The 27594-nt window shown below is 39.5% G+C and overlaps 1 protein-coding gene across 4 annotated transcripts in view; it reads left to right on the top strand.

Moving 5' to 3' along the window:
- LOC135108577 (uncharacterized) overlaps positions 1 to 15715 on the top strand; it is a 131504-nt gene extending 115789 nt beyond the window's left edge. For all 4 annotated transcript variants that reach the window (XM_064019729.1, XM_064019727.1, XM_064019725.1 and 1 more), the window contains one exon: positions 15174 to 15715. In XM_064019729.1, the coding sequence (XP_063875799.1) occupies positions 15174 to 15236 (63 nt within the window). In that variant the 3' untranslated portion in view covers positions 15237 to 15715. The remainder of the gene's footprint in view (positions 1 to 15173) is intronic.
- Positions 15716 to 27594: the final 11879 nt, after the last annotated feature.

Here is a 27594-nt window from a genome sequence, read left to right as displayed (position 1 = left end):
TATTTTTTTTCATTTTAATATATTTGGAGGAGTGACACTGAGGATAAGACAGTAATTCAGTCTTTGAAATAAGTTAAATGTGATTCTATTGAAGAACCTCGATGTAAACAGACAAGGTTCGGCGCTCGGGAGTAATCCTGAGCCTCTTGTGACTCTCTCTATGACCCAAAATGACATCACTACTGCACAATTGCATTTTCTCAGATGCTTTTCCCAGCAGCAAGCTGTCTAAATGTTATGATTGCCTTCATTTTAGTGGTGAGTGGGTTGCTTCTCTCTTTGTCACTCTGTAAGAGAATGCCTGCATGGTCTAAACAATATCTTTTGATGAGTTCTTTGTCACTAAGTTCATTCAATACATCCTTTCTGGATAAAAAAATTCCAACCTGAAGATGTTGTGGAGCAGCTATCTTAGTAGTGAGAGGGGCAGTCATTACCCACTAAGACATGGTTGATAGGTATCTGAGAATGGATTAATCTATTTTACATTGATTCTTATGGAGAAAATAATTTTGTTTTTTAACATTTCAGAGTCTGAATGACATTCGGTGACTAATTAAATAAAAAAATTGAGGTTCCACTGTATTTAAAATATAATGGGTGCCAACATAGACCCTTGTGATATCCCACTTGTCACTTTGTGCCAACTTAATTTAGTGTGTAATTACTGTTCTCATTTCCTTTCCTTGTAAATAATCCTCCATCCATCTTAATGTTGCTCCATTTATTCCTCTTCCATTCTCTAGCTTCCACATAAGGCTTTTTTGTGATCCAGGTATACTGCATCATCACATCCATCCCTCTCTTGCACTCAATCTTGTATAAAAGCTCAGTAGATTTGTGACACAGGATCTCCCTTTCCCGAATCCAAATTGCTTTTCTGTAATTTTATTTTCATCTAGATATTCCACCCATCTGTCTTTTAATTACTATTTCACAAAGCTTGCTTACAATATTTTTTTAGTAACACTGGTCTATGATTTAATGGTTCCATTTTATTTTCCCTTTGTATATTGGCACTATGTTAGCTCTTTTCCATTCCCTTGGTACTTTTCCTTCTCTCAATGAGCTGTTAATTATATCCCATATGGGTTCTTCCATTTGTTCTCTGCATTCTTTTAATATCCATCCGTTTACTTGATCTGGTCCCATAGCAGGAGGAGGCAGTAGACACCTGCTGAAACAATAATCTGGTCCCTCGCAAGAAGAGGCAGTAGACACCTGCCGAAACGATAATTACTCCCAGTGAGGTCTAAAGCACTGTTCACGGGGTGCTGTGAACTTATCATTAAACCCAGCTGTGACCTCACTGAACGTTTCCCTTTGTGTCCCACAACACAAGGGAGCAGTCACAGCCTGCCCTCTAAAGACGACTCTCTTCCTCCACATAAAACTACAAGCACCTAATAACACACACATCCTTCACTCAAAAATTTTAAAATCATCATGGCGACTCCTACACCAGCCTCGGAGTCCCCATCTGGGGAGGGGACCATAAATGTCCCCAGGTCAGACTGCCTTTCTGTCGACAACCCTAAGTGTCTTGACACCCCTCTCAACTTTTTCTTCATTAACTTCTGCAACATTCGCGGTCTAAGATCTAATTTTCAATCTGTAGAACACCACCTCTCCTCTTCTAAACCTCATCTTCTTTTCCTCACTGAAACTCAGGTGTCTGAGGCAACTTACAGTAGCCCCTTTTCTGTCCCCTCCTACTTTCTCTATCCTCATTTTCGATCCAAAGCTGGATGCTGCATTTATGTGCGCAATGACTTAACCTGCTCTCATGCCCACGCTCTTGAATCTTCCGAGTTTTCCACCATCTAGCTACGACTACAGAGTCACTCTCATACTAAATTTATCTCTGCTGTATACCTCTCACCTAACTCCTCTGACTGTAAGGAATTCTTTGACTACTTAACTTCCAAAGTGGAGCACATTCTGGCCCTCTTCCTTTTTGCAGAGATCTCCATTCTTGGAGACTTCAATGTTCACCACCAGCTTTGGCTTTCCTCTCCCTTCACTGACCATCCTGGTGAACTAGCCTACAACTTTGCTATCCTCCATGACCTAGAGCAATTGGTGCAACACCCTACTCGTATTCCTGAGCATCTTGGAGATATGCCCAACATTCTTGACCTTTTCCTGATCTCTAATCCTTCTGCTTATGCTGTCACGCTTTCATCTCCGTTGGGCTCCTCCGATCACAATCTCATATCTTTATCTTGTGCTATCGCTCCAATCCCTCCTCAGGATCCCCCTAATCGAAGGTGCCTCTGGTGTTTTGCCTCTGCTAGTTGGGGGGACCTGAGGAGGTATTTTGCTAATTTTCCTTGGAATGACTACTGCTTCCGTGTCAGAGATCCGTCTTTGTGTGCTGAGCGCATAACAGAGGTGATAGTGTCTGGCATGGAGGCATACAATCCTCACTCTTTTTCTCGTCCTAAACCTTCTAAACCTTGGTTTAACACAGCTTGTTCTCGTGCTATACATGATAGAGAGGTGGCCCACAAAAGATACTTAAGCCTTTCATCACCAGAATCCCATGCACTTTATATTTCTGCCCGGAACCATGCCAAGTCTGTTCTCCAACTAGCCAAAAACTCCTTCAATAACAGAAAATGTCAAAACCTTTCCAGATCTAACTCCCCTCGTGATTTCTGGCATCTAGCCAAAAATATCTCCAATAACTTTGCTTCTTCTTCTTTCCCTCCTCTATTTCAACCTACTATATTTCTGCCCAGAACCATGCCAACTCCAAACAGCAAAAAAACTCCTTCATTAACAGAAAATGTCAAAACCTTTCAAGATCTAACTCCCCTCATGATTTCTGGCATCTAGCCAAAAATATCTCCAATAACTTTGCTTCTTCTTCTTTCCCTCCTCTATATCAACCAGATGGCACCACTGCTATCACACCTATTTCTAAAGCTGAACTCTTCGCTCAAATCTTTGCTAAAAACTCTACCTTGGACGATTCTGGGCTTGTTCCTCCCTCTCCTCCACCCTCTGAATACTTCATGCCACATATTAAAATTCTTCGCAATAATGTTTTCCATGCCCTCGCTGGCCTAAACCCTTGGAAGGCTTATGGACCTGATGGGGTCCCTCCTATTGTTCTCCGAAACTGTGCCTCCGTGCTTGCACCTTGCCTAGTCAAACTCTTTCAGCTCTGTCTGTCAACATCTACCTTTCCTTCTTGCTGGAAGTTTGCCTACGTTCAACCTGTTCCCAAAAAGGGTGACCGTTCTAATCCCTCAAACTACCGTCCTATTGCTTTCATTTCCTGCCTATCTAAAGTTTTTGAATCTATCCTCAACAGGAAGATTCTTAAACATCTATCACTTCACAACCTTCTATCTGATCGCCAGTATGGGTTCCATCAAGGCCGCTGTACTGGTGATCTTCTGGCTTTCCTTACTGAGTTTTGGTCATCCTCTTTTAGAGATTTTGGTGAAACTTTTGCTGTTGCCTTGGACATATCAAAAGCTTTTGATAGAGTCTGGCACAAAGCTTTGATTTCCAAACTACCCTCCTATGGTTTCTATCTTTCTCTCTGTAACTTCATCTCAAGTTTCCTTTCTGACCGTTCTATTGCTGCTGTGGTAGATGGTCACTGTTCTTCTCCCAAATCTATTAACAGTGTTGTTCCTCAGGGTCCTGTCCTGTCACCCACTCTCTTCTTATTATTCATTAATGATCTTCTAAACCAAACTTCTTGTCCTATCCACTCCTATGCTGATGATACCACCCTGCACTTTTCCACGTGTTTTCATAGACTTCCAACCCTTCAGGAGGTAAACATATCACGCAGGGAAGCCACAGAACGCTTGACTTCTGATCTTTCTAAAATTTCTGATTGGGGCAGAACAAACTTGGTATTGTTCAATGCCTCAAAAACTCAATTCCTCCGTCAATCAACTTGACACAACCTTCCAGACAACTATCCCCTCTTCTTCAATGACACTCAACTGTCCCCCTCTTCTACACTGAACATCCTCGGTCTGTCCTTTACTTATAATCTGAACTGGAAACTTCACATCTCATCTCTAGCTAAAACAGCTTCTATGAAGTTAGGTGTTCTGAGACATCTCCGCCAGTTTTTCTCACCCCCCCAGCTGCTAACTCTGTACAAGGGCCTTATATGTCCATGTATGGAGTATGCTTCACATGTCTGGGGGCGTTCCACTCATACTGCTCTTCTAGACAGGGTGGAATCAAAAGCTTTTTGTCTCATCAACTCCTCTCCTCTAACTGACTGTCTTCAGCCTCTCTCTCACCGCCGCAATGTTGCATATCTAGCTGTCTTCTACCGCTATTTTCATGCTAACTGCTCTTCTGATCTTGCTAACTGCATGCCTCCCCTCCTTCCGCGGCCTCACTGCACAAGACTTTCTTCTTTCTCTCACCCCTATTCTGTCCACCTCTCTAACGCAAGAGTTAACCAGTATTCTCAATCATTCATCCCTTTCTCTGGTAAACTGTGGAACTCCCTGCCTGCTTCTGTATTTCCACCTTCCTATGACTTGAATTCCTTCAAGAAGGAGGTTTCAAGACACTTATTCATCAATTTTTGACCACTGCTTTGACCCTTTTATGGGACTGGCATTTCAGTGGGCATTTTTTTTTATTGGATTTTTGTTGCCATTGGCCAGTGTCCTTACTACTTAAAAAAAAAAAAATTTCTAACCAGCAGTTTCTTGAATTTTTGTCTCTTTACTTGTATCTCCTGTATTCCCTCATTCTGTGATACCACTTTTGGTGCCACAAACTCAATCTCCTTTGTAAACAGATTGAAAACTCTCATTCATTTGTTCACTCATCTCAGTAGTTTCATAAATTCTTCCTTCCCTTTTAACTTGTTTATGACATCCTTATGTTTAATTTTTCCATTTATGTATATGTAGAAGAGTTTGGGCTCTTTCTTACATTCTCTTACCATGTCACTTTCAAAGTTTCTTTCTTCTCTTATTTTACTATATTCATTCCTTGCCTTTCTGTATTTTTCTCTAGCATTTCTGTTGAGTTGTCTCATCATTTTCTTCCATGCCCTGTCTTTTTCTTTTTTCTTCTATACACCTGGCATTATACCATTCATGTTTCCCAATTTTCACTTTATAGCTTGATACAAACTATTGCACCCAGTCTCTATACTTACTCAAAAATATCTCATATTTTTCTTGCACTACTTTACCTTCAAGTAACTCTTTCCAGCTAACTTTTCCATAGAATTAATTAAGTTCTGCAAAGTTTGCTTTAGCATAGTTCTGTCTCCCATTTCTGTATTGTTCTTTGTTCTGCAGCACTTTTTCCTCCTGTGGTATTATTTCTATTATCACATGATTGCTTCTTCCCATTGGACTCAGACAATGTATACTGGGTCTACTTTCTGGGGTTTTTGTAAACACTAAGTCCAACTGTGATGGTTCTTTTCCTCTGCATCTCATAGGCTTGTTCATCCATTGACTCATTGTATTCACCATCATGGTTTGCATAAGTTGTTCGCTCCATGACCCAACATTTTGTTTCACTTCCATCTCCTCCCAGTTAATTCCTTTAGTGATGAAGTTGCCTACTAAGAACACTTTGTTACTTTTTCTTATCATTTCCTCTGTAGTATTTCTTGTTTCTGTGTGCATGCTTTTGAATTTATTGGCCTCCCATGCATTAGTTTTTTGGTGGTATGTATGTCACAATGATTTTCCTTTTTTTTTTTTTTTTTTTCACTTGCTTTGATCTTAATCACAACACTCAATCTTTCCACCATTCCATCACCATATTTCACTTCCTCGACAATATCCTCTTTTGCCAATATCATCACTTTCCTTTTCTGTCTCTCCTCCATGTGCTATATGCTTCCTTTGCAAATCTCAACTTTATTCCCTTTTTTAGTTTGATTTCTGTTAAACATACCACATCTGGTTTATTGTTATTTAAGTAGTCTTTAAGTTCCAATAGGCTTGATACCAAACCATTTATGTTAGTATACATAATCTTTAAACTTCTGCTTAGTGACCTTGCATAGCATCTTTGTGCCACCATTTTCACAACTTTCCAGGCAAATCTTTTCACTTGTTCTTGTGTTCTCTCCCCATTTTTTGAGTAGGTCTCTACTCTCAATTCTTTTAATTTGACTTGGCCTCTACTCTCACTTCTTTCAATTTATTTCTCCTTCATTCATGTCTCTTTTTATCCATGTTTCCTTCATTCTTTCTACTTTTGCCAATTTTCCTGTTTTCTTTTTTTGCAAGACATGTTCTGCTATTGTTTGTGACATGAATATTATTTTCATTGGTCTTGGTCCATTTTTGTCGTATTTTCTGATCCTGTAAAAATCTTCAATTTGTTCGATTATCCCCTCTCCTTCCTCCATCACTTCTGCTATAATTTCCCTTGCCCTTTTCATTTTTTCTTTCTCTCTAGCTATTTTCATGGGTAGTTTCTTCTCCTTGACCCGAAATACCACCACACACATCCTTCCTTGTACCATGTCTCACAAGACTACTTTTTTCCTTTATTATTTTAATCACTTTCTTTTCCATATCTTATTTTGTTCCTGTTGCTGTTGCTTTATTATCTCCTTCATCCCCATCTCTCACTTCTTTTCAGCTTTTGACTTCCTTTGTCATTAACTCCTTCACTTCTCCAACCCTAACCTCTCTCTCTCTTGCAAAGTTTTCTTTAACTCATCATTCTCTTCCTTGAGTTTCTTAATTTCTTTTCAGTACTTCTTGTTTAAGTTCACTCTTTTTGTCACTTCTTCTCTCAGTTTTTTTTGTTTTCTTTTGCTCTTTCCATCTCTCTCTTTTTCATCTCTAATATATCACTGGATATCTTTTTTACATTTTCACCACCCACTTCTCTTTCTTCCTTCCACGCCTTTATCATCGCTATTAAACTACGTATTTCTTCTTGTATTTTCATATTATCTTCAGTTTTCCACATTTGTTTATTTGTTTGCACTATGCTGAGGTCCTCTTCCTTCAATCACTCAAAAATATTTGGGTTCGTGCCAGTCGCCATCTTCCCTGTTGACATCACAGACTACTGGTGTTTACCTTGTATCACTCTCTCATTTCTCCCTTTTCACCGTAATAACACTTCCCCTTCCCCTGTGCCCACACCTCACACAAGACCCTATTATAGAGACAAGACTCAAAGTTCCCCCCTGCCCCCCTTCCCAATCAAACCTAGGTAGATCCTTGCAGCTGCTGTGGATGCATCCGATCAGCTGGATGATGTGTGCGTGCCTTATGGTAAAAGAGCTATGCTCGTGCTGTCCCATCTCCATATCTTTTAATATCCAACTTAACCTTGAATCCACGTATACTTTCTGCATTTACTATCTCATCCAGACTTTTCCATACATCAATACTTTTATATGGAAAACTATACTTTTTGACGTCTCTTCTACAAGCACTCCTCTTCAGCTTCTTTCCATGTCCTCTAGTGTCCTGTGTATCCCAAACCATTAAGTCGCTCCAGTCCACCTCCTCTACTCCCTCATATGCCTTATATATCGCAATCAAGTCTCCCCTTTCTCTCCTCTTTTCCAACGTTGGTAGATGTATCCTTTCCAGTCCCTCTTCATATGACAAGTCCCTGATACTTGGTACCATCTTCATAGCTGCTCTCTGAACTCTCTCCAACTTCCTCATATCCTCTTTCTTGTATAGCGACCACACTACTGCTGCATATTCTAGTCTAGGTCTTATCAGCGACACGATCATCTTCCTGACCATCTCTTTATCCATATATACAAAGGCCTGTCTTATTCTTCTCAACAAGTTATAGGTTTCTCTTGTAATTTTGTTAATTTGTGTCTCTCTCAGGTTGCCAGTCACTGTAACACCGAGATCCTTTTCCTCTTCTGCTCCACTCAACTTTACACCATTCAACACATAATTTCCTTTTACTCTTCTTGTACTTTTTCCAAATTCTATTACTTTACACTTCTTTAAATTAAATTCCATTTCCCATCTGTAACTCCACTCTGATATCTTGTTCAGGTCTTCTTGTAACGTTCCACAGTCCTCTGCACTCTCAACTTTCTTCAGCAACTTTGCATCATCCGCAAAAAGGCTCATGTAGCTGTTCACACTCTCCGTCATATTTATATAGGTTGCAAACATGATTGGTGCAAGTACTGAGCCTTGGGGTACTCCACTTATGACTTCCCTCCATGATGATTTCTGATCTTTTACCCCCGTTCTCATTTCTCTGTTTGTCAAGAAATTTTCCATCCATCTCAGCAGGCCCCCTATTAGCCCACCATTATGCTTCAACTTCCTATGTGGCTCTTTATCAAAGGCCTTCTTCAGGTCTAAATAAACACTATCAGCCCATCCATCTCCTTCTTGCATTATATCCACCACTCTAGAATAAAAACTCAGTAAGTTTGTAACACACGATCTCCCTCTCCTAAATACAAATTGTTGCTTTATTATCACTTCATTTCCTTCTAGGTACTGCATCCATTTATCCTTCACCAATCTTTCACACATTTTGCACACCACACTTAGTGACACAGGTCTATAGTTTAAGGGCTCCTCTTTACTACCAACTTTGTAGATTGGCACTATGTTGGCTCTCTTCCATTCAATTGGGACTCTACTTTCAATTAGGAAGCTCTCAATAATACTCGTATTATGTATTACCCATGCCAACTGCTGATTGCACTCTTTTAGTATCCATCCTGACACTCCATCAGGTCCAGGGGCCCTCCTAACATCTAGTTCCTCCATCTGTTTCTGGACATCCTCTTCAGTCACTTGAATTTCCCCCAGACCCATTTCCTCACTCATCTCACTCTGCCACACAAATTTTTTCTCTTTTATGAATACTGATTGAAAACTCCTGTTCATTATATCTGCCAACTCAGCCGGATCCTCACACATTTGACCATTCACCTTCAATCTGCTTATTCCTTCTCTATTTTTCATTTTGCTGTTCACATATCTGAAGAATAGTTTTGGTTCCTCTTTGCATTTGTCCATAACATCTTTCTCATAATTTTTCCTTTTTTCTCTAATAACCATTTCTTGTAGTTGTGTAGTTTTGTCATAGCTCCTGCGTATTTTTCCTCCGCCATCTATTCCATGCTGTTTCCCTCTCCTCCCTAGCTATTTCACATCTTCTATTATACTAGTCATTGTTATATCTTCTCTTTATTTCTACTTTTGGTACATATCTTTTCACTCCCTCTTCATAAATATTGATGAAAGCTTCCCACTTCTTTTGCACATTACTTTTTTTTTTATGTAGGAAGGATACTGGCCAAGGGCAACAAAAATCTAATAAAAAAAATGCCCACTGAAATGCCAGTCCCATAAAAGGGTCAAAGCAGTGGTCAAAAATAAGTGTCCAATCATGCTTTGTCCTACCACCGTTTACCGGCACTTGGTGACCCAAGCTACTGACGGCAGCCAGGACAACCCCTTTGGAGGGGACGACTGGGTAGTGGGCAGGGCCAGCACTACTCACACCTACCATCTTCAACGGCACAGGTGATGCGAAACCTACCTGCCGAAGTCGCCCCCGACAGGATTCCGGTTCTGAGGACGCCACCCTCAGCCGAGCGGTTAGCTATCTGCTTTACTAGACCAACCGTAGCACGAAACACCGGTTCGCAGACTACGAGCTCTGCTAGGATGCCCTGGGTCCTAAAGACGTGCACAGAGGCTCTATGCACGCCCCTCGGACCCGGGGGGGACTGGGACCACATCCACCCCGTGTACCCCATTATCAAAGCCATGAACCCGCTGGTATTTGAGGGCAGGAAGAGCGCTATCCCCCCACCAGCGGGCTGTCACCCCGGAAACGCCAGAGAAACTACTATTGCCGAGGGTAAGTGGGTTTGACCACCGACATAGCAAATCACCCTGACGGCCCCCACCCCAACGAGATAGAGAACTCGAAGGAGCAGAAAGACTCCGGATAAGTGTCTTGAAACCTCCCTCTTGAAGGAATTCAAGTCATAGGAAGTGGAAATACAGAAGCAGGCAGGGAGTTCCAGAGTTTACCAGAGAAAGGGATGAATGATTGAGAATACTGGTTAACTCTTGCGTTAGAGGTGGACAGAATAGGGATGAGAGAAAGAAGAAAGTCTTGTACAGCGAGGCTGCAGAAAGAGGGGAGGCATGCAGTTAGCAAGATCAGAAGAGCAGTTGGCATGAAAATAGCGGTAGAAGACAGCTAGATATGCAACATTGCGGCGGTGAGAGAGGCTGAAGACAGTCAGTTAGAAGAGAGGAGTTGATGAGACGAAAAGCTTTTGATTCCACCCTGTCTAGAAGAGTAGTATGAGTGGAACCCCCCCAGACATGTGAAGCATACTCCATACATGGATGGGTAAGGCCCTTGTACAGAGTTAGCAGCTGCGGTGGGTGAGAAAAACTGGCGGAGACGTCTCAGAACACCTAACTTCATAGAAGCTGTTTTAGCTAGAGATGAGATATGAAGTTTCCAGTTCAGATTATAAGTAAAGGACAGACCGAGGATGTTCAGTGTAGAGGGGGACAGTTGAGTGTCATTGAATAAGAGGGGATAGTTGTCTGGAAGGTTGTGTCGAGTTGATAGATGGAGGAATTGAGTTTTTAAGGCATTGAACAATACCAAGTTTGCTCTGCCCCAATCAGAAATTTTAGAAAGAGCAGAAATCAGGCGTTCTGTGGCTTCCCTGCATGATATGTTTACCTCCTGAAGGGTTGGACGTCTATGAAAAGATGTGGAAAAGTGTAGGGTGGTATCATCAGCGTAGGAGTGGATAGGACAAGAAGTTTGGTTTAGAAGATCATTAATGAATAATAAGAGGAGAGTGGGTGACAGGACAGAACCCTGAGGAACACCACTGTTAATAGATTTAGGAGAACAGTGACCGTCTACCACAGCAGCAATAGAACGGTCAGAAAGGAAACTTGAGATGAAGTTACAGAGAGAAGGATAGAAACCGTAGGAGGGTAGTTTGGAAATCAAAGCTTTGTGCCAGACTCTATCAAAGGCTTTTGATATGTCCAAGGCAACAGCAAAAGTTTCACCAAAATCTCTAAAAGAGGATGACCAAGACTCAGTAAGGAAAGCCAGAAGATCACCAGTAGAGCGGCCTTCACGGAACCCATACTGGCGATCAGATAGAAGGTTGTGAAGTGATAGACGTTTAAGAATCTTCCTGTTGAGGATAGATTCAAAATCTTTAGATAAGCAGGAAATTAAAGCAATAGGATGGTAGTTTGAGGGATTAGAGCGGTCACCCTTTTTAGGAACAGGTTGAATGTAGGCAAACTTCCAGCAAGAAGGAAAGGTAGATGTTGACAGACAGAGCTGAAAGAGTTTGACTAGGCAAGGTGCAAGCACGGAGGCACAGTTTCGGAGAACAATAGGAGGGACCCCATCAGGACCATAAGCCTTCCGAGGGTTTAGGCCAGTGAGGGCATGGAAAAGATCATTGCGAAGAATTTTAATACGTGGCATGAAGTAGTCAGAGGGTGGAGGAGAGGGAGGAACAAGCCCAGAATCGTCCAAGGTAGAGTTTTTAGCAAAGGTTTGAGCGAAGAGTTCAGCTTTAGAAATAGATGTGATAGTAGTGGTGCCATCTAGTTGAAATAGAGGAGGGAAAGAAGAAGAAGCAAAGTTATTGGAGATATTTTTGGCTAGATGCCAGAAATCACGAGGGGAGTTAGATCTTGAAAGGTTTTGACATTTTCTGTTAATGAAGGAGTTTTTGGCTAGTTGGAGAACAGACTTGACATGGTTCCGGGCAGAAATATAAAGTGCATGAGATTCTGGTGATGGAATGCTTAAGTACCTTTTGTGGGCCACCTCTCTATCATGTATAGCATAAGAACAAGCTGTGTTAAACCAAGGTTTAGAAGGTTTAGGACAAGAAAAAGAGTGAGGAATGTACGCCTCCATGCCAGACACTATCACCTCTGTTATGTGCTCAGCACACAAAGATGGGTCTCTGACACGGAAGCAGTAGTCATTCCAAGGAAAATCAGCAAAATACCTCCTCAGGTCCCCCCAACTAGCAGAGGCAAAACGCCAGAGGCACCTTCGCTTAGGGGGATCCTGAGGAGGGATTGGAGTGATAGGACAAGATAAAGATATGAGATTGTGATCGGAGGAGCCCAACGGAGAAGAAAGGGTGACAGCATAAGCAGAAGGATTAAAGGTCAGGAAAAGGTCAAGAATGTTGGGCGTATCTCCAAGACGGTCAGGAATACGAGTAGGGTGTTGCACCAATTGCTCTAGGTCATGGAGGATAGCAAAGTTGTAGGCTAGTTCACCAGGATGGTCAGTGAAGGGAGAGGAAAGCCAAAGCTGGTGGTGAACATTGAAGTCTCCAAGAATGGAGATCTCTGCAAAAGGGAAGAGAGTCAGAATGTGCTCCACTTTGGAAGTTAAGTAGTCAAAGAATTTCTTATAGTCAGAGGAGTTAGGAGAGAGGTATACAGCACAGATAAATTTAGTATGAGAATGACTCTGTAGTCATAGCCAGATGGTGGAAAACTCGGAAGATTCAAGAGCATGGGCACGAGAGCAGGTTAAGTCATTGCACACATAAGCGCAGCATCCAGCTTTGGACCGAAAATGAGGAGAGAGAAAGTAGGACGGAACAGAAAAGGGGCTACTGTCAGTTGCCTCAGACACCTGAGTTTCAGTGAGGAAAAGAAGATGAGGTTTAGAAGAGGAGAGGTGGTGTTCTACAGATTGAAAATTAGATCTTAGACCGCGAATGTTGCAGAAGTTAATGAAGAAAAAGTTGAAGGGGGTGTCAAGACACTTAGGGTCGTCGACAGAAAGGCAGTCTGACCTGGGGACATTTATGGTCCCCTCCCCAGATGGGGATTCCGAGGCTGGTGTAGGAGTCGCCATGATTTTAAAATTTTTGAGTGAAGGGTGTGTGTGTTATTAGGTGCTTGTAGTTTTGTGTGGAGGAAGAGAGTTGTCTTTAGAGGGCAGGCTGTGACTGCCCCCTTGTGTTGTGAGACACAAAGGGAAACATTCAGTGAGGTCACAGCTGGGTTTAATGATAAGTTCACAGCACCCCCTGAACAGTGCTTTAGACCTCACTGGGAGTAATTATCATTTCGGCAGGTGTCTACTGCTTCCTCCTTCCAAACTTGTTTCACCACTTGTTGTGATAAGTGTACTCCAGTCCACTTCACCAAAGTATCTCCTCATTTGTTCAAAACATTTGACTTACCATGATTAAATCTTTCATTTTTATAATCTTCACATCTACTTTCCTCTCTTTTTTCTTTAATATAAAACCTTATCATGACATGGTTGCTTCTTCCTAGTGGACAACTATAGTTCATGTCTTCTATAATATCTGTTTCTTTTGATAATACCAAATCAAGTCTTGATGGCTCCTCTCCTCCTCTGTAGCTAGTGTTTTCCTCAACCCACTGTGTCATAATATCATTCATTGCCAGTTTCAGAACATTATCTCCCCATGAGTCTTCTCCTCCTCTTGTGTTTCACTCCTCCCAATTTATCTCTTTACCATTAAAATCTCCCATTATAACAATTTTGTTGTTTTCTTTGATTTTCTTTACAAGCCATTCTTTTGTCTCACTCAGCAACTGTTCATGCTCTTGTCTATTCCAGGTCTTTGTTTTTGGTGGGACATACACCACTGTGACATTGTATTCTTCTTCTTCCATTTATTAGTTGTAAGTTTAGGCCTTCCATCAAGCCTTCTGCCTTTTCCACACTCTCCACCCTGATACCCTTTTTAACAAGCATCATCACTCCATCTCCTCCTTTTCCACATCTGTTTCTTATCCACATATTGTACTTTCCCCCTCCTAAATTTGGTGTCTCTGAATCTCTTAGTTTAGTTTCTACCATTGCCGTGATGTCTGGTTTATTTGCTTTTATAAATTAATTCACTTCATCCATCACTGAAACTAAACCATCCACATTAGTGTATGCCAGTGTCCATGTCCCTCCCTCTCTTACAGCTGTACCTCTGCACCCTTCACTCTTTGCATGTACCACTTCCTCAACCTTAGGTCCATTACTCTCCAGAAAAAAAGTTTCTTTTCCTCTTGTGTTCTCTGTTCATTCCTTTCTTTTGCTTCACTTCTCAATTCATTAAGTTTCTTCCTTTCTTCCTCATTCATTTCTCTTCTAATCCAGACTTGTATAAACTTGTTACTTTTGGCTAGCTTCCATGCATTTGCCAATGTTTCTTCAGCTGCTGTTTGGGATTTTAGTTTGATTTTCAATGGTCTACTTTTTGCTTGATCGTATTTGCCAATCCTGTACACCTCTATTTCGTCTTCCAGCTTTGTATCCCCTTCATTTATCACACTCAGTATTAATCAAGCTGTTTTTCTTTGTTCTGCTTCTCTTTTATACCATTTTTTTATCTCATTTTCTTCCAGGCGAAAGATCATTACGCTCTTCTTTTTATCTACAGTGTCTCTTATCAGGTTTTCCTTTTCCTTTATTACCTTTATTACCTCTTTTGTCAAGCCTTCTTTACTCCTCTGGTCCTTCACTACTTCTGTATAACTCACTTTTTCTCCAACTCCTCGCACTTATTTACGGATCTTTCTGCCATTTTCTTAACTTGTTCTTGGCTTTCCTTAATTTACTTATCCCTGTCTTTGTCTTGGACTTCAATCTTTTTCATCCTTTCCTCCAGCATATTCATTTGTATTTCTCAAGCCTTCATCGTTTTATTCATCATTCCCATTTTTATTTCCAGCATTCTAATTTGGTTTTCCTTATCGCTTTCTGCAGCACTTTCTCTTCATTTTCTAATTCCTTTTTAATTTAATTGTTTTCTTGTTCCAACCTCCCATTTCTTATTTCTAGGTCTCTTACCTTCTCCCATATCTCTTCAACCTCCACCTCCAGCATGGTTAATTTCCTTGCATTCAGTTTCTCCTGCAACTGGCCATCATCTTCTGCAAATCCACTAAAATCCAAGATTCCTCTTCCTGTGGGTGTCCTACTGGTCACCATGATCAGCTGTATGTGTGTGTATGTGTGTGTGTGTGTGTGTGTGTGTGTGTGTGTGTGTGTGTGTGGTGGGGGGGGAGGGGGTGCTACCCCCCTCCTTGAAGGGGATGTTCACCTCATATAATAATAGATAGATCTGCACTAAACATGCTTGTGATGGTTTATCTAATGTTTATTATCATTTGTCATGATAACAGGACAGATGGAAGTGCTGCTTCTGCACAACTTCCATCAGCCAAGGCAGCTGCACCTCCTGCTGATGCCAAGATGTCCACCCTCATGGTAGACTGATGAAGTGGCCAACCAGCTGTTGAAAAAAATTAGAAATAGAACTGAAGCTGATGGAAACTTAATTAAGAAAAAAAAGACATTGAAGTAGAAGAAATAAAATTATATAAATAAAAAAAAAAAAAATAGAACAGAAAATGGCAGTAAAAGATATGGTATAGATGCAAATAATATTTTGTGCTTTTTGTTTTATTTTCCATTAGGTTATAGGAATGTAATTTATTTATTTCTTATTTGTTAAAATTTTATAACTACTGTAATTATATTTATAGGAATGTAAGTTTTTGTTATTTGTTTAAATTTTATAACTTTGTGTAAATATTTTTATAGGAATGTAGTTTATTTTTTGTTATTTGTTTAAATTTTATAAGTTTTGTGTAATTGTATTTATTGTATATATTTTTTTCTTTTCATTTTTCATAAAAGTAAAAGTGAGGACAAACATTAATAATATTTTTTACCAGTCAAATAGAAGTTTAATATAACTAAGATAAGGGAATCATTATTCATCAGCATAACACTGAAACTTTTTCTATTAGATAACAAAATATTTATATAGCTTAACAAATATAAATATGTATATACATTAATTTTCTAAGAGACATAAAGGGAGAGACAAAGACAGACAGACCATAACCTGGGTGTTAATCCTACCTGAAGTACAGGGTGATGCTAGTTATGCAGCAGCGTATGGCTGAGGTTGAGCACCATCACTGAAAAAAAAAAAAGTTAAATAATATATACTGTATATATATATATATATATATATATATATATATATATATATGGCTTCAAGGAAGAGGACCTCAGTGTAGGGCACACAAATAAACGAATGTAGAAAATTATATATATATATATATATATATATATATATATATATATATATATATATATATATATATATATATATATATATATATATATATTAAGGGTGTATATGGGCAGGAGTCTCTCTCTAATACATATCTCATTAAATGTGATAGCTAGTTGAGCATTTATTATTTTTCTTAAGATATTTTCCTTATATCTTATGATTATCTTATATTCTTTTTTAATTGGCTGTATGACCGCCGAAGCTAGTCATTTTCGCTAGATCGCGATTTCGGGTCCTTGACCCTTCTTAATTAGCGAAGGTCTTTCCGTATTGAGGGTGTCAGAGAGAATGGCTCAAGCTGATTGCGGGGGTGTATTTATACTGGTAGGCTTGTCACCCCACTGCGCATCCTGGTCTCTGATTGGCTGACGGCTGTCGTGGGCTGTGCTGGGCTGCTATCCAAGCTGGGTCTTCGCGCGCTTGGTAATGCTTGTAGGTCTTCGGATTGTTGATTTAATGTAGGGTTTGTCTCTTTTATATATAGTGCTTCTAAGATGGGGAGACGCCTGGTGTCTGGGCATGTAGTTAGGATCTCCGTTTTATTTACTAGCATTCCTCTTGTGATGTTTATGTTATGCTTCTCCTTCAGATGTTTCTTGGGTGCTCCTGCTGCGAGGTGGAAAGTTAGTCGTTGGGAGAGTCTTGTTGTCGTCATGCCAACATAGATGGAGGGAAGGACTTCACAGTTTCCTTGGTTACACGTAAACCTATATATGACATGTGACTTTTGAAGGCTCTCTTTCTCTTTTGAGGGGTTATTTTTCAGAAGAAAATGGCTGGTTTTCTTGGTGTTGTAATAAATTATCAGTTTAACTTGTCTGTCAGAGTCGGAAGGCTTGATGTTCCTTGATGTTCTTATCAAGGACTAGCTTCAGCGAAGTCATACAGCCAATTAAAAAAAGAATATAAGACAATCATAAGATATAAGGGAAATATCTTAAGAAAAATAATAAATGCTCAACTAGCTATCACATTCAATGAGATATATATATATATATATATATATATATATATATATATATATATATATATATATATATATATATATATATATATATATATATATATATATATATATATATATAATAAATCAACCACTAATTTTGTCATTCTACAAGTTTTCAATTTAAAACTTTATTAAAAAGACTTGTAGTCCACAAAATGCATTTGACATTGTATTTTTTTTATTTATTTATTTTTTTTTTATACACCACACACACAAACCAATTATTTTGTGATGAAAATGGTTAGTAGATTCATTCAAAGCAAATGAAAATCTACTAGGAAGAATGTAGTTTTGTCCTTAAGCATGACAGTGAAAAAACAGAGCTTGACTAAACCTAACCTAATTAAGCCTAACCTAACCTAACCTACCTTAATGATAAATTTCATAGAATATTAAGCAAACCTAACCTAACTAAATGTAACATAACCTACATTAATGATAAATTTGATAATAAACTAAACCTAACCCAACCTAACTTAACTAAAACTAACCTAACCTACCTTAACAATAAATCTGATCAAAAAATTAACTAAACCTAAACTAACCTACCTTAATAATAAATTTGATTAAAAAATTAACTAAACTTAAAGTGATCTACTTTAATGATAAATATGATAAAAATGAATATCTTAGGATTTAACAATTTGCAGCAGTAAACATATACACCACTGTGTTGTATGTGCCCCATTACTTAACTGTGAACTTTTTGCCATGAGATGAGTACAATTGTATAATAGTACCCTAATCTAACTCATTATCTTAAATGAGAGCAAATTGGCAATTGTTATGAAAATTTACCAAAAATTAAATATAGTATGTGCAGTAGACACCTGCCGAAACGATAATTACTCCCAGTGAGGTCTAAAGCACTGTTCAGGGGGTGCTGTGAACTTATCATTAAACCCAGCTGTGACCTCACTGAACGTTTCCCTTTGTGTCTCACAACACAAGGGGGTAGTCACAGCCTGCCCTCTAAAGACAACTCTCTTCCTCCACACAAAACTACAAGCACCTAATAACACACACACCCTTCACTCAAAAAATTTTAAAATCATGGCGACTCCTACACCAGCCTCGGAGTCCCCATCTGGGGAGGGGACCATAAATGTCCCCAGGTCGGACTGCCTTTCCGTCGACGACCCTAAGTGTCTTGACACACCCCTCAACTTTTTCTTCATTAACTTCTGCAACATTCGCGGTCTAAGATCTAATTTTCAATCTGTAGAACACCACCTCTCCTCTTCTAAACCTCATCTTCTTTTCCTCACTGAAACTCAGGTGTCTGAGGCAACTGACAGTAGCCCCTTTTCTGATCCCTTCTACTTTCTCTATCCTCATTTTCGATTCAAAGCTGGATGCTGCGTTTATGTGCGCAATGACCTAACCTGCTCTCGTGCCCACGCTCTTGAATCTTCCGAGTTTTCCACCATCTGGCTACGACTACAGAGTCATTCTCATACTAAATTTATCTGTGCTGTATACCTCTCTCCTAACTCCTCTGACTATAAGAAATTCTTTGACTACTTAACTTCCAAAGTGGAGCACATTCTGACCCTCTTCCCTTTTGCAGAGATCTCCATTCTTGGAGACTTCAATGTTCACCACCAGCTTTGGCTTTCCTCTCCCTTCACTGACCATCCTGGTGAACTAGCCTACAACTTTGCTATCCTCCATGACCTAGAGCAATTGGTGCAACACCCTACTCGTATTCCTGACCGTCTTGGAGATACGCCCAACATTCTTGACCTTTTCCTGACCTCTAATCCTTCTGCTTATGCTGTCACCCTTTCTTCTCCGTTGGGCTCCTCCGATCACAATCTCATATCTTTATCTTGTCCTATCACTCCAATCCCTCCTCAGGATCCCCCTAAGCGAAGGTGCCTCTGGCGTTTTGCCTCTGCTAGTTGGGGGGACCTGAGGCGGTATTTTGCTGATTTTCCTTGGAATGACTACTGCTTCCGTGTCAGAGACCTGTCTTTGTGTGCTGAGCACATAACAGAGGTGATAGTGTCTGGCATGGAGGCGTACATTCCTCACTCTTTTTCTCGTCCTAAACCTTCTAAACCTTGGTTTAACACAGCTTGTTCTCGTGCTATACATGATAGAGAGGTGGCCCACAAAAGGTACTTAAGCCTTCCATCACCAGAATTTCATGCACTTTATATTTCTGCCCTGGGCTTGTTCCTCCCTCTCCTCCACCCTCTGACTACTTCATGCCTCGTATTAAAATTCTTCGTAATGATGTTTTCCATGCCCTCGCTGGCCTAAACCCTCAGAAGGCTTATGGACCTGATGGGGTCCCTCCTATTGTTCTCCGAAACTGTGCCTCCGTGCTTGCACCTTGCCTAGTCAAACTCTTTCAGCTCTGTCTGTCAACATCTACCTTTCCTTCTTGCTGGAAGTTTGCCTACATTCAACCTGTTCCTAAAAAGGATGACCGCTCTAATCCCTCAAACTACCGTCCTATTGCTTTAATTTCCTGCTTATCTAAAGTTTTTGAATCTATCCTCAACAGGAAGATTCTTAAACATCTATCACTTCACAACCTTCTATCTGATCGCCAGTATGGGTTCCGTCAAGGCCGCTCTACTGGTGATCTTCTGGCTTTCCTTACTGAGTCTTGGTCATCCTCTTTTAGAGACTTTGGTGAAACTTTTGCTGTTGCCTTGGACATATCAAAAGCCTTTGATTTCCAAACTTCCCTCCTACGGTTTCTATCCTTCTCTCTGTAACTTCATCTCAAGTTTCCTTTCTGACCGTTCTATTGCTGCTGTGGTAGACGGTCACTGTTCTTCTCCTAAATCTATTAACAGTGGTGTTCCTCAGGGTTCTGTCCTGTCACCCACTCTCTTCTTATTATTCACTAATGATCTTCTAAACCAAACTTCTTGTCCTATCCACTCCTATGCTGATGATACCACCCTGCACTTTTCCACGTCTTTTCATAGACGTCCAACCCTTCAGGAGGTAAACATATCACGCAGGGAAGCCACAGAACGCCTGACTTCTGATCTTTCTAAAATTTCTGATTGGGCAGAGCAAACTTGGTATTGTTCAATGCCTCAAAAACTCAATTCCTCCATCTATCAACTCGACACAATCTTCCAGACAACTATCCCCTCTTCTTCAATGACACTCAACTGTCCCCCTCTTCTACACTGAACATCCTCGGTCTGTCCTTTACTTATAATCTGAACTGGAAACTTCACATCTCATCTCTAGCTAAAACAGCTTCTATGAAGTTAGGTGTTCTGAGACGTCTCCGCCAGTTTTTCTCACCCCCCCAGCTGCTAACTCTGTACAAGGGCCTTATCCGTCCATGTATGGAGTATTCTTCACATGTCTGGGGGGGTTCCACTCATACTGCTGTTCTAGACAGGGTGGAATCAAAAGCTTTTCGTCTCATCAACTCCTCTCCTCTAACTGACTGTCTTCAGCCTCTCTCTCACCGCCGCAATGTTGCATCTCTAGCTGTCTTCTACCGCTATTTTCATGCTAACTGCTCTTCTGATCTTGCTAACTGCATGCCTCCCCTCCTTCCGCGGCCTCGCTGCACAAGACTTTCTTCTTTCTCTCACTCCTATTCTGTCCACCTCTCTAACGCAAGAGTTAACCAGTATTCTCAATCATTCATCCCTTTCTCTGGTAAACTCTGGAACTCCTTGCCTGCTTCTGTATTTCCACCTTCCTATGACTTGAATTCCTTCAAGAGGGAGGTTTCAAGACACTTATCCACCAATTTTTGACCACTGCTTTGACCCTTTTAGGGACTGGCATTTCAGTGGGCATTTTTTTTTATTAGATTTTTGTTGCCCTTGGCCAGTATCCTTCCTACATAAAAAAAAAGAAAAAAGAAAAAAAGAAAAAAAGAAATTAATTTGACAGATATTAATGTGCAAAACTTACCTATTGTAGTTGGACTGTTGGACAGGCTGAGGTCGAAGATATGGTGTCATAACCCACTTTTTACTGGGGTAGCCACTGTCAACCACAAGGTTGCATCCTGCTGGCACCATCCCCCTCTCGAATCCTTGGTAGAATTCACTTTCCCTTAGAACCCTTGCATCATGGACAGAGCCTGGCCACCTTGAACTTATACGAGTAGCAAGAAATCTGCCATGTGTGTGAAGCAATACCTGGACATTGATGCTGTGCTGTCTTCTTCTGTTGACATATTCTGCCTCATATATTTTTGGTGCTGTTATTCTGATGTGAGTACCACCTATGGCACCATTCATACCAGGTAAACCTGCAATATGTCTGAATTCAGTCTCCTACACTCTAATTTCCTCTTGAGTGAACGGAAACTTGATGCACCTCTTCAGGACGTCATGGGTTGCAAGTGCGTATACTGTTTTCCTGATCACCTTGCTTATTGTCGGCTGTGATGGTCCTAAGTTGCCACTGCCACATTGGTCCATTTTCCTGGTGTCAAGGTACCTCAGGGTTATAATCACCTTCATCTCTGGCATGAGGGGTTTATTCCTTGTTAGGGCATCACACACCAAGTTAGTCATGTATACAATTCCTGCACTGTCTAGCTGGTACCTCTTTGTCAGTACTGAGTCGCTCAGTTCCATCAAGACATCTCTGCACTTGCGAAAACTTCTCTGTTGACATTGCCGTGGTCCCACTGCCTCTGCCATGTTGACTGTTATGATTATAGTAATGCTATTCCTCCTCCCACCCAAACTTAGCAGGAGTGCCAGTGAGATACAAGATCCTTCAGCTAAGTCATGTTGTCCGCCATCTTGAGGACTTATTTTCACTTGTGTCAAATCATAGTTTTATAGATTGTTCAGTCTTGCTGGTATTTTAGTTGCAGCTCTCTGTATTCTTTCCAACTTCATGATTTCTTTCTTTAGTCTTGGTGACCACACCAAGACTGCATATTCCAATCTTGGTCATATAATCAATGTTATCAATTTCTTGATCATAACCTAATCAGGTATGTAAAGGTCGTTCTTATATTTCTGAGCAAGTTATACACTTCTCGAGTTATTTTATTTATGTGCTTCTCAGGCAGTAACTTATGTCATAATTACTCCCAAGTCTCTCTCTTCTGTTGTTTTACTAATTCTACCATTGGCTAATGAATAATTCACTTTTATTCTACTGCTCCTTCTGGATGGGGGAGTTTTCAGAACTAATCTGCCAGATGTTGTCGCTACTGCATGCCCCTTATTGACATGAGCTAAAATATTGTTATTGTAAATCCCATGTGCATACAGATGCATAGAACATTGATCATTGTGATACTGTCATAAATGTGTATATGGGGCAGCCCTACAGATGAAAACATGGAGCATTCTGTGTGTATGAGGTAGCTTCATATGAGTAGATGTGTGAGTACATATGAGTACATGTGTGGGTGATCTAGCTAGTGGCGCTGTGTTGTTCGTTGTTCAGAGACTGGCATCATTATCTATAGCACTAATGGGAGGAGAGCTGACTTAAGCCTGTCAGTTGACCTCTGAAGCCCTGGGGTCATGAGGGTGTCTGTGTCCATGTGTGTGTGTGTGTGTGTGTGTGTGTGTGTGTGTGTGTGTGTATCTAGTTGTGGTTAAGGGGAGGGGAGTAATCTCATAGTATCCCATCTCTATATCTATACAGTTTGGTCTTAAAAGCATAGACAGTTACAGCATTGGCAATGTCTTCACAGAGTTCATTCCACTTGTTCACACTTCTGTGAGGAAAACTATACCTCTTGATGTCTCTTCTACAGTTAAGTTTCTTCAGCTTCTTATTGTGTTCCCATGTACTCTGTGTGTCTAAAGTTATAAAACATTCTTTGTCCACATTTTCCATACCTTTTATCATTCTATAGATGTTTATTAAATCCCCTCTCTCTCTCTCCTGTTTTCAAGGTAGGAGTTTCCAACATTCTTAATCTCTCTTCATAGGTCAACTTACTCAACTCCAGAACCCACTCTTTGTACTCTTTCTAATTTTACAATATTCCTCTTTATATGAGGAGACCACACCACTGCCACATATTCCAATCTTGGTCTTATCATGGAAGTCAACAATTTTTTTATCATTCCTTCATCTAAATATGAGAATGCTATTCTTACTCTTTTTAACAAATTCATTGTCTCTCCAGTAATTTTATCAATGTGTCTGTCTGGAGTCAGATTTTCAGTAACTATTACTCCCAAATCCACTTCCTCTTTTGATTTCTGTAACTTCACAATATCCATCTCATAATGATATTGTATTTTTCTTACTCTTACCAAACTCCATTACTTTACATTTACTTAAATTGAATTCCATTTGCCAAAATCTACTTCATCTATTTATCTTATTTAAATCATCGTACAATACCATACAGTCATTTACATTTTCTACGTTTCTCATCAGCTTAGCATCATCTGCAAATAAGTTCATATAACTGTTTATTTCTTCATTTATGTCATTCACATATATTACAACATTATGAGTCCCAACACTGATTCCTGTGGGACACCACTAGTTACTAGCCAAGATGAATTCTGGTCTTGTATTACTGTTCTCATCTCTCTATCATCCAAATAATCCTACAGCCACTCCAGCAGTCTTTCTTCAATTTTTTTCATAATTTCTTATTTTCCATAGCAATCTTCGGTGTGGTACTTTGTCAAACACTTTCTTCAAGTCTAAATAGACACCATCCACCCATCCGTCTCTCTCCCACACAATATCGATTACCCTGGAATAAAAGGATAATAAGTTCATGGAGCATGATCTTCCCCTCCTAAATCCAAATTGACAGTTTACCAAAACTTTATTTTCCAAGTGTTCCATTTATCTTTCCTTTTTTTTTTAGTTCTTTCACATATTTTTCCTACAACACTAGTCAAGGATACTGGTCTATAATTTAGTGGGTTTTCCTTATTTTCTCCTTTGAATATTGGTGTAATATTTGCTCTCTTCCAATCTTTCGCTACTCTTCCCTGTGATAGTGATGTCACCACTAGACTGTGAATTTTATCAGCCAGTTGTTCTCTTCATTCCATCAATATCTAGTTTGATACTCCATCTGGACCAGTTGTTTTTATTTATATCAAGTTCTTCCTCATCTTAAGTGTTTCCTCATAACTGACTCGGACTGTACTTAGTATATTCCTCACCAACTTATCCCTTCCAGTATCAAACTCCCCTTCACCGATCTGAAACTATTATTCATAACCTTTACCTTGTCCTGTGCATCCTCATAGATTTTTCCTTTAACTTTCAATCTTGATACACCTTCCTTCTTCATCTTCTCATTAACATATCTAAAGAACAGTTTGGGTTGATTTGTACACTTATCGTTTATATCTCCTTCATAGTTTCTTCTCTCCATTCTTATTATCTCAATGAACTTATTTCTAGCATCAATATTTCCTCCCATCTGCTCTCAGTTTTTCTCTTCTTCCATCTATTCCAAGCATTTAGTTTACAATTTCTTGCCTCTTTGCATTTTGTATTGAACCATTCTTTACCCTTTCTACATCTTATTGCTCCTCTAGGTACAAATTTCTCCCCAGCAGAATTATATATCCTTATAAATTTATCCCATTTTTTCTGAACATCTGTGTCTTCAAAGTCTTTGCAATCTACAGCAAAAAAATTTTCTTAATCTTTCAAATTCAGCTTTACTATATTTAAATTTCACCTTATGAATTTCATCAGTGGCTACATTTTCATTTTTCAAGTTAAATTTCATCAACAAATGATCACTTTTACCTAGAGGGCTATCATAGTGTATAGTTTCAATAATTTCCATGTCCTTGGTAAACACAAAATCAAGTCTTGATGGTTTACCACTTCCACTAAATCTGTTATCACAATCAATCCATTGAGTCATTAAGTTTTCCACTGCTCAGTTTAACAGTCTATTACTCCATGAGTTTTCACTTCCAGTAGTTGTCATGTCTCTCAATTTATATCCTTACAATCAAAATCACTAACAATAACTATATCACTAATTTCCATCACTATCTTTTCAAGACCTTTTAGCACATCTACCAGCATCTCTTCGTGCTCTTCTCTTCACCAAGCATTGGTCATAGGTGGCACATACACTCCTACATAACTCATTATCCTTCCATGTCCACTTCTAATCATTACTTGTAGAATCTCAAACTTGTCTTCACTTTTTATTACCCTCTCCACTTTAACACACTTTTTAGTCAGAATGATCACTTCACCTCCTCCCTTGTCACTTATATTTTTCATCCATAAATCATATTTATCATCACCAGTGTCAGGAGTTCCCCATTCGTTTTTCCAGTTTGTCCCACATAATACAGCAACATATGGTGTAGTTCTGTTTAATAACTCATTTAATTCCATCTTTGTTGACATTAATCCATTTACATTAGTATAACACATTTTACTTACTGTTTGATGTACCATTTCTTTATTCTCATGTCTCTTACTCTCCAGAAAAACTTCTCCTCTATTCTTTGTTAGTTTTTTTTTGTTTAGCCTCATTTACCAGCTCCTTTTGCTTCAACCTTTCAATCTCATCCATATTCCTGTTTATACATACATTCTTATATTCTTCATCTTCAGACAACCTCCAAGATCTATTAATTACTTCTGTTTGTACCTGTGTTGCAAACCTTATCCTTATGGGTCTCATTTTTTTCTTTTTCATATTTCCCAGCTCTTTGGAACTCTTCCACTTGCTTTACTACCTGATTGTCTTCACCCATCACTTTTATCAGTAACTTATTCAACAGGTTCTTTTCCTTTTCCTCTCTTTGAATTCTTCTTACTATTTTCTCTTCCTTTAAACCAAATACAATTACTTGTTTATATTAGTCAACAGTGTCTCACCATTTTTTTTTCTTCTTTAATAACATTTACCACTTTCTGTCTCAGGTTTTTTTTTTCTCATTTTCTTGCTGTTTTATTATTTTCTCTAGTGATTGTTCTTCAAATTTATGTTCATTTAATCACCTATTTTACCTCATTTCCACATCCTTTACACTTGCCTTCATTTCCTCATTTCCTTTCTGAACAGCTTCTACTTTTCTTTGCATGTGTGTGTGTGTGTGTGTGTGTGTGTGTGTGTGTGTGTGTGTGTGTGTGTGTGTGTGTGTATAAGGATTAGCTAACCATGGAATAATTGTTATACAGCACCATCTTATTGTAGTTCTGTGAGTGAGAGTATGTATAGTACAAGTAGCAATTATCCTTAGCAGTATTGATAATCTGCAAGCTAGAATATGTGTAGTTAAGTGCTGCCTGGCAGACAGAGTTTGAGGCACTCTGTGGCACTGAGGGATAGAGAGAGAGAGTATCGAGACCATGATGTGTCAAGACGTGTGAGAATAGAGACAAGGAAAAGCAAGTAGGGTTTGCAAGTGACTGACTGTGATGGTGCAAGTGCCTGCTATCCCTGTATCTGCCTGTGTGTCACTGTATTACACAGTGACTTTGTGTACTGTTGTGTAATATGTGGACATAAGGAGAGGTGTGTTTTCCTCTCCCTGCTCTGTGACTGTTCTCACTGAGAGTGACCAGGTGAGTCAGAGCTGCAGCTGTTCTGTGCTGCCCAGGTAAAGTCCTTCTCCCCAACACAAATGCCCCAAGCCCTGCAGCTGTGTGAAGAGCCCTTGCCTGTTAGTGGGGAGGTGAATGTTATAATACATTAAAAATTCTGCATCAATTTTTAAATATCTTGTATGAATGATTTTAAAAGAAGTTGCCCAAAACAGAAATATTTTTTTGTGATTATTTAGCAATAGTTTTCAATATTTCAAATACGGCATATTACAAGTCTAAAATCTATTGATTTGGACAATGAAAAAGATAAAAAATAAGACTGTACTATATAGTATAGCATAACATACTCAGTAGCATCATGATGTATGAATATAGTCATTTTCTTGGGGATTTTAGCATCTCTTTCATAAAGTGAATGACATGGCAAAGTAATCAAGCACCAAAACAAACATCTCTCAGGACTACTCTGGCATAACAAGAGGGGAATACAGGAAGCCACTGGTTCATGTAGTGGCATGGACACTGCAGCAGGAATTAACTGGTTGTCCAACTATGTGTTTGTTAACTTCATCTAAGGCAGGCCAGTCAGATGTTTGTTTTTTGTTAATTATACAGCATTACTCTTGCCAGGACAATCAAGTTGTCTATTTTCAATTAAAAATATTTGTTTTCATATACTAGGAAGCTGATCTATGCAATTTGGAGTTTTAAGTGGCAGAGACATGTCTTCATTTTTACTGTCGTGGACATTAATATGCTTCTGATCAATGTTGTATTTTTTGGGGAAACATCAAGATGACCAAATAAATCAAAATCCCATATTCACTAGAAAATCAACTTAAATAGTTTTGTTCATGAATACAGTTAAATTTTACCAGTGTTACTACTTAGAAGGAATTGTGTAAAAAAGTATATTATATAAGCTCATTGCATCTTTATGCACATATGTAGAGTGACACAGTAGATGTATTTG

Source organism: Scylla paramamosain, chromosome 17 (assembly GCF_035594125.1).
Source record: "Scylla paramamosain isolate STU-SP2022 chromosome 17, ASM3559412v1, whole genome shotgun sequence".
NCBI lineage: Eukaryota > Metazoa > Arthropoda > Malacostraca > Decapoda > Portunidae > Scylla > Scylla paramamosain.
Note: the sequence above shows the minus strand (reverse complement) of the source record. Positions and strands in the feature narration are given on the sequence as shown.